The 7598-nt window shown below is 37.0% G+C and overlaps 3 protein-coding genes across 3 annotated transcripts; all 3 read left to right on the top strand.

Moving 5' to 3' along the window:
- The first annotated feature begins 6 nt into the window (after positions 1–6).
- LOC107835199 (C-type mannose receptor 2-like) lies at positions 7–1488 on the top strand. Its single transcript, XM_016667525.1, has 3 exons — positions 7–74; positions 245–634; positions 721–1488. Exons 1-3 carry the CDS (start codon positions 41–43, stop codon positions 1110–1112), a joined length of 816 nt encoding a protein of 271 aa, XP_016523011.1. The 5' UTR covers positions 7–40; the 3' UTR covers positions 1113–1488.
- Positions 1489–1995: 507 nt separating this feature from the next.
- Positions 1996–2579, top strand: LOC103132684 (lectin BRA-2-like). The gene has a single exon (XM_016667526.1). The coding sequence runs from the start codon at positions 1996–1998 to the stop codon at positions 2365–2367; it is 372 nt and encodes a 123-aa protein (XP_016523012.1). The 3' UTR covers positions 2368–2579.
- A 551-nt stretch (positions 2580–3130) lies between these two features.
- On the top strand, positions 3131–7530 carry LOC103132686 (C-type mannose receptor 2-like). The gene is made up of 5 exons (XM_007544481.2): positions 3131–3330; positions 5474–5598; positions 5768–6154; positions 6373–6720; positions 6980–7530. The coding sequence occupies exons 1-5, from the start codon at positions 3131–3133 to the stop codon at positions 7324–7326; spliced, it is 1407 nt and encodes a 468-aa protein (XP_007544543.2). The 3' UTR covers positions 7327–7530.
- The last annotated feature ends 68 nt before the right edge of the window (positions 7531–7598 follow it).

Here is a 7598-nt window from a genome sequence, read left to right as displayed (position 1 = left end):
GACAAACTGCTGGAGGAAAATAATTCATCTGACAGCAAAGATGCAGTGGAGTCTGATTCTGCTCTTCCTGATGGGTAAGTTGATCTGAAACACAAATAGACTACGAGGAAACAGAGATACCTCTGAGTTATCACACAGAAATGTTAATGAAAACGATTGTAATTGTATTTCATTGCAAATAATAGTTGTGTTGTATTTTGATGAAGTTCTTCTAAATTAATAAAATCATGTTTACTGTCTACAGCTCAGTGTTGTTTCATGGACTGTCAGCTCTATCAGTTTTACTACAATAATGAAGCAAAGACCTGGACTGAAGCTCAGCAGTACTGCAGAGAGAATCACACTGACCTGGTCACAGTGACTAACATGAAGGACATGAAGAGACTCATCAACATCTCAGCTGGAGATCAGAGCGGAGCCTGGATTGGTCTGTATGATCAAACACATGGTAACAGAACTTGGTGCTGGTCTCTGCCTGGAGTGGAGTTTGATGAAAGTGAGACAAAATGGAACACAGGAGAACCGACTGATTATGGAAATCAAGTAACACATGAGAACTGTGTGATGGTGAATAAAAATCTCAAATGGATAGACACCAGCTGCCGAAATCAACATAATTTCCTTTGCTCTGATGGTGAGAATGTTCATCTTTTTATCAGTTTTTTTTTAATCTATTTTGTACAAACAAGGTAAACATAAATATGTTTAATTACTCCACAGAAACTAATACAACCCATAAATATCACTTGATTAAAGAGAAGAAGTCCTGGCAGGAAGCTCAGAGTTACTGCAGAGAGAAACACACAGACCTGATCAGTGGAACGAAGCAGCTACAGGATGAAGAAGTGAAGAAATTGATGAACTCTACAAGTGATTCCTCATACATTGGTCTGTTCAGAGACACCTGGAGGTGGTCAGATGGAAGCAGTTTCTCTTTCAGACACTGGAATAAAAACTTTAACAATCCAGAAACCAACAGTGGTCAATGTGCCATGACTAAGTTTGATGGTGAAGGCAGATGGACGAATGTGAACTGTGGTAATACAAAACCCTTCATCTGTTATGATGGTGAGTTTGTCCAAACAGATACTACAAGTTTATGTCAACAGTAGAACTGTGAGGATTCAGATTTTAAGTATTAGTTTATTTATCTCATAGATAATTTCAGTGCATCAAGCAAAAGCCCCAAAAAGTTTTGTTTGGACCAGATGTGGATAGAAACTAGTTACATTTACTCAGAAATTTATTTTATCAGCATTTTGGATAAAATGCACTTTGTGTAGTTTTAAACCACAATACTTTCTACTTTTACTTAAAATATTGCTGCTCTATCTAGAATAATATTTCTGGATTCTCCACAAGCTGTGCGAAATGTCAAGAAATAAATATATTTTAAGCAAGAATGTTCTGGATCAAACAAGAAACCAACAGTTGGTGTGAAAGTGAGACTTCCTGTTCCTGAGACAAGCTCTGTTGTTCTGATGTTTTTCTCCACCTGCTGGAGGTTAAGTGAAAAAACAGTGACCTCTTTAAATTATCACTAGAAATATTTTAGCATGTTTTGATCTACTGTGTAAACTTTAACTACTGCTATGTTATTTGTTTCACAAGTTTTATGTTAAGAAAATGTGATTTAGAAATGTTCTGTCTGCCTAAATTTATTCTAAAATTATGGTATGAAGTTTGATTATTTACATTATGTTTGTCTTTAAACCAGCACTTTTTACTCATTCCTTTATATTTTAGCCAGTCTGATGATATTTACTTGAAAGAATAAATTAGTTACTGTGCTTTTTACCAAAACTTTACTCTTATTTGTATATTTTTTATTTTACTTGAGGACATTTTTTGAAGTAGTGCTACTCCTACTGGAGGGCAATTCTGAGTTGATCTACCACATCTGGTTTAGGACCAAACACATATCTGTGGTAATTGATCAAATTTGTTCATCACCATGATTTTGTTAGTTATAATATGTTTGTGTTGATCACTTCTATGACAGATGAATTGATCCTGATTAAAGAAAATAAAACCTGGGAGGACGCTTTAGACCACTGCAGAGGTCACCACCATGACCTGGTCACCATCACCAACATGGATGACCAGAAACGAGTTCAGGAAGAAGCCAAGGAGGCCTCGACTGGATACGTCTGGATGGGACTGAGCTACGCCTGCACTCTGGATCTGTGGTTCTGGGTCAGTGATGAGGTTGTCAGCTATCAGAACTGGGCTTTAGGTGGAGCGATGGACGACTGTGACATGTCTGGAGCCATGGAGACGGGAGGGAACCATCAGTGGTTCAAAAGAAATGATGCTGAAAAGTTTAATTTCATCTGTTCTAAGAAAAAAATCTCGCACAGTCCCTAGTAAGGAGCTGTTTATTCTGTCTACAATATTATATACTGCAGCTTTATTTTTTGTTAATTAAGTTTTAATTTTTTGTGGGGTGTGAAAAATGTCCATACATTAAATCTAATTAGATCATCTGTTGTGAGCTTATTAGAGTGAATTTCTTGCTTTGCGTTGTGATCCTTCATGTACATGTATGTTTTCCTTCAGTAATAAAGCCTTTAAACCTGCTCAAATGACCTACTTATGTTTCATTTTGCATTCTCAAGGTCAGAACCTTCAGATTATTTGTTAAGATGAGACGTAGATTGATATCTGACTTTATGTAAAACCCAGAGATAAATGTGGAGTGGAAGTCTCAGCTATGGAAGAAACAGATTTAATGTTTCATGAGCTGAGCTTTGGAGGCGTTTAATGTCTGAATGTTTCCTCACGCCAAGCATCAAGCATCTGCTGGGCCTTACAAGGTGAAAACAGAGAACTGATAAGATTTCCTGAAACTGTAAACACCAAACTTTCTGCTCCCTGGAGTCAAACAAACAGACACTAGTAGGATGTGTGAACGTTTATGCGTATGAGCTCAAAAAAGGAATATTAATAAAATTACTACTTTTTTTTTTCCAACAGGTCCTCATTCATGGCATTCAGATTCATCGTCTGAGTGTCAAGATGAGGCCCAACAACTTTACTATCACAACTAGATAATTACGGCTTTTGCTACGATGCTCCACTTGACATATATATATATATATANCACCATGACCTGGTCACCATCACCAACATGGATGATCAGAGATGGATCCAGGAGAAAGTCAAGAACGCATCAACTCATTTTGTCTGGATGGGTCTGCGTTACACCTGCACTCTGGATTTCTGGTTCTGGGTCAGTGATGATGTGGTCAGCTATAAGAACTGGGCTTTAGATGGACAGATGGACGACTGTGACATGTCTGGAGCCATGGAGACGGGAGGAGGATACAAGTGGAGGAAAAAAAGAGATATTGAGAAGTTTAATTTCATTTGTTCCAAGAATTAATATAGATAAAAATACTATGAGTTCAGTTTCCATTTTTACCTTTTGCTACATGTTTCTTATGGATTAAGGTTATATTTCGTGTGGCATAAAACACTGAATACACATAATATGTGTACATAGTAATACAACAAACTATGAGCTTAAAAGTTACTTTTTTTCTGTGATGGCATCTTATTGTCTTTCAAAACAAAACAAAGACATTAAGACCACACTTTGGATTAAAATGCAGTTTTTTATTGCTCTGATGTAATCAGCTTATTTTAAATGTCTTTTTGGGGGCTGTAAGTGGAATGAGGGGTTTGAAGACCTTAAAGTGTCTGTATTTAATCTATGGAGTGTGTTTCGGTCAGTAAATTGAATTACTGAAATACAAAAAGACTCATGAAAATGTATTGTAACTTTTTCAAAAGGGCTGGAGTCATTTTTGAGATGGGGTTTTGAGGTAAGTAAAAAAGTTAGTTAAAGTCGGTTTAATATGCCATGTCCTTCATGACCAAGTCAGATGTAATAAAGAAAAAAAAAAAAACTTTGAAAAGTCTAATGCGACGTCTGGAAACAGGCCACCTATGAATGGGTCCTGGTTAAAGTCTATATTTAATAGTCCAACTGAACTATTAAATAATCTGCTTCCTGGAATCAAACAAATTAGGGAAGCTGTGAAGAACAAGTGTTGTAAAAAAAAAAAAAAAGAAGAAGAAAAAAATACACATAGATAAGCAGCAAGATATTTGCATCCAAATAAGGATGACATAAAGCAGCTTGTGTTGCTTACAAAAATTTATAGTTTATTAGTAAATATATAGTGTTAAAATGCAAAAATGTCACTAAATATTTTGCAAAACAACAACATGCATTTCTCCAATGGTTCATTGAAACTGATATTTTAGTGTTGACTTTCTGTGAAACTATTTGCAGAAACAAATCGTATCTGGTACAGAGACATTTAGCCATCGCTGCGTTTGAAGCTAAATAGAAGATAAAAAAAAAAAAAGTGGCCTGGTTTTTAGATATTAAATTGACAATAAATATAGGAATAATTCCAGCATTTGCGTTTATCAAATATCAGGACGATTACTGGCAGACAACTTCTCTCCAACATATGAGCTAACTAACAACAAAAATGTCAAATGTCCAATTAAAAGCACAAAAACACAACACTCACATAAATTCCACTAAACTGTATCCTTAAAGACATTATTTGTTTAGATCAAAGCGCTATGGAGATCCAACAGACTGTGTGTAGCTATGTAGATGAAGGCGGAACGGCACTTTATGTTACATTTAGAGTTCCTTTCTTATAGCAAATAACACTTTGTGCCCTATTTACAGCTGATTGACTGTATTTATTTGTTTTAATCTTGAGTTTTTACCCTGAAAGTAGATCAAGCGCTGCACATGTTCAGAACGTTTGACTTTTTTCACTTTTTTCCTTCATTTTTAAAAAGCTGACTTGTCAGACATAGAAAGACTATTGATCAGGTGTTCACTTCAAAGTCTTTGATGTGTTTTAAAAGAGTAAAAATCACACATTTCAACCTTGCAGACTGAACACCAACTTGAGTTCAGTTTATTTTTACCACCTTGTAACATTTATGATTTTCATTAGCCTGACTGTGAAGCCGAAGTCACTGGCCATCAGGAAGTGACCTATTGACCTCTCTGTCTGGTGTCTTTGACATGCTGTGTGACAGAGTCCAAAGAAAAGACACACTATTTGTTATACGTGTCTCAAGCTGGAACCCGGATGTATGGAGACAGAGAGCTGAGTGTGGACGAAACTGGAAACAAATAAGGTTCAACATGGAAACAGAACAGGTTCATGCAAATATGAGGAGCTCTGAGAGTATGGATTTCATATAAGTCTCTTCCCTCTCTTTTACTTCTACGTTACACGGGATTTTTCTCCGGTTTAAATATTCAAATGATGAAATATTCAAATCAATCATTTCTTTACTCGCCTGTTTTGGCCATAAATCGTCATTTGACTGGGAGCAGTTGACAAAAAAACAACCAACTCAGTGAAAAAGAACTAGATGTAAGTTTCAGCTCAATACTTCATCTCTCTGCTCTCAATGTTTCTCTGTCCAGTGGAGGGAGAGCTGCAGCTTTTCACTGTTTAAATGTTCTTCATCCAACAGAGACAAACTGCTGGAGGAAAATAATTCATCTGACAGCAAAGATGCAGTGGAGTCTGATTCTGCTCTTCCTGATGGGTAAGTTGATCTGAAACACAACTAGACTCTCTGGTTTCTGTTCTAAGACAAACCTTGTGGTATTAAAAGAATAACATTTATCTCTTTCTTAGAACCCATTTTTTGGCATATAATATTTTATGTGAATTATAATTCATGATTAAATACAGCAACATCTTTCATGTTTCAGGTCAGTGTTGCTTCATGGACTGTCAGCTCTATCAGTTTCACTACATTAATGAGAATAAGACCTGGACTGAAGCTCAGCAGTACTGCAGAGAGAAACACACTGACCTGGTCACAGTGACTAACATGAAGGACATGAAGAGACTCATCAACATCTCAGCTGGAGAAATGAAGGAAGCTTGGATTGGTCTGTATGATCAAACACATGGTACCAGAACTTGGTACTGGTCTCTGATTGGAGTGAAGTTCAATGAAAGTGAGACAAAGTGGAACGATAACGAACCATCTGATAGAGGAATTCAAGGTTCTGAAAACTGTGGGGCTGTGCATCAAAATCTCACATGGCGAGATCAGGGCTGCAAGTGGCCTGAATATTTCCTCTGCTATGATGGTGAGTATTAAAAAAAAAAAAAAAACCACAGTCTAAACTCGAGATTATCTCATAAAACTATCTGTATAAAATATTTTACAAAAGAAGAAAATTAAAGTATCAATTTCACCCAGAAGAAATGGGAACCACTGCTTTCAGTGCATCAGTCAATGAACCTGATTTTATGTTCATCTTAAAAGTCATAAATGGAGATTTACATTTGTCTGTTCACTCCACAGAGACTAATACGACCCTTAAATATCACTTGATTAAGGAGAGGAAGACGTGGCAGGAAGCTCAGAGTTACTGCAGAGAGAAACACACAGACCTGATCAGTGGAACGAAGCAGCTACAGGATGAAGAAGTGAAGAAAGTGATGAACTCTTCAGATGGTAGAGCATACACTGGTCTATTCAGAGACAACTGGAGGTGGTCAGATGGAAGCAGTTTCTCTTTCAGACACTGGAATAAAAACTTTAACAATCCAGAATCCATCAATGATCAATGTGCCATGACTGTGTTTGATGATGGAGGCAGATGGAAGAATGTGAGCTGTACTGGAAGAAAACCCTTCATCTGTTATGATGGTGAGTTTTTGCTTCAATAAGACAAAGTATTTAAATCTAAGTGAATATGTAGGAAGAAATAAAAGAGCTTTATTATACTGTTGAAGTCTTTCTCTCATATACTAAATCTCTAAAAATTGTCACATCTACACATAAACTCCATAAAAGATGTAGAAATATGAAACATTTCAGGCCTTTTAAATTGTTCAAGGCTCTGTGTCTTGAGATAAATGAAGCTGTAGTTGCAATGATTTATTGTGTTTATTGCTTCTTGATGCAGATAATGTGATCCTGATCAAAGAAAATAAAACCTGGGAGGACGCCTTGACCTACTGCAGAGATCACCACCATGACCTGGTCACCATCACCAACATGGATGATCAGAGATGGATCCAGGAGAAAGTCAAGGAGGCATCAACTGATTATGTCTGGATGGGTCTGCGTTACACCTGCACTCTGGATTTCTGGTTCTGGGTCAGTGATGAGGTGGTCAGCTATGAGAACTGGGCTTTAGATGGACCGATGGACGACTGTGACATGTCTGGAGCCATGGAGACGAAAAGGATCCAGCAGTGGTTCAAAATGAATGATACTAATGAATTCAATTTCATCTGTTCTAAGACTTAAATCTCCCACTGCCCGCAGCAGCAGGCTGATTATTCTGTTTTCCATAACCAGCAAGACTGTAGGAAATGTCACTGAATGTTTGGAACAAACAAGGAAGTGAGATATGAAGGGGAAAGGTAGCTGCATTTGCATGCATGGAGTTTCCACAGAGGACATGAAGGTTTCTGCTTCACGCATCGTATCATGTTTCATGGCTCATTAACCCATTAATGACCTGAACTGATATTAACTGTAGATATTGAGAGAAACTTAACTATAACCATCTTTTTCCA

Source organism: Poecilia formosa, unplaced genomic scaffold, assembly GCF_000485575.1.
Source record: "Poecilia formosa unplaced genomic scaffold, Poecilia_formosa-5.1.2 Scaffold1213, whole genome shotgun sequence".
Classification (NCBI taxonomy): Eukaryota; Metazoa; Chordata; class Actinopteri; order Cyprinodontiformes; family Poeciliidae; genus Poecilia; species Poecilia formosa.
The sequence above is the reverse complement of the archived record's forward strand: the minus strand, read 5'-3'. Positions and strand labels throughout refer to the sequence as shown.

Excerpts from the sequence above, each read along its gene's own strand:
- LOC107835199 (XM_016667525.1), top strand. The coding sequence starts at position 41 with ATGCAGTGGAGTCTGATTCTGCTCTTCCTGATGG. Across the intron at positions 75-244 it reads GATTCTGCTCTTCCTGATGG|CTCAGTGTTGTTTCATGGAC; the intron begins GTAAGTTGATCT and ends TACTGTCTACAG. Across the intron at positions 635-720 it reads TAATTTCCTTTGCTCTGATG|AAACTAATACAACCCATAAA; the intron begins GTGAGAATGTTC and ends ATTACTCCACAG.
- LOC103132684 (XM_016667526.1), top strand. The coding sequence starts at position 1,996 with ATGACAGATGAATTGATCCTGATTAAAGAAAATAAAACCTGGGAGGAC.
- LOC103132686 (XM_007544481.2), top strand. The coding sequence starts at position 3,131 with ATGGATGATCAGAGATGGATCCAGGAGAAAGTCAAGAACGCATCAACT. Across the intron at positions 5,599-5,767 it reads GATTCTGCTCTTCCTGATGG|GTCAGTGTTGCTTCATGGAC; the intron begins GTAAGTTGATCT and ends TTCATGTTTCAG. Across the intron at positions 6,155-6,372 it reads ATATTTCCTCTGCTATGATG|AGACTAATACGACCCTTAAA; the intron begins GTGAGTATTAAA and ends TTCACTCCACAG.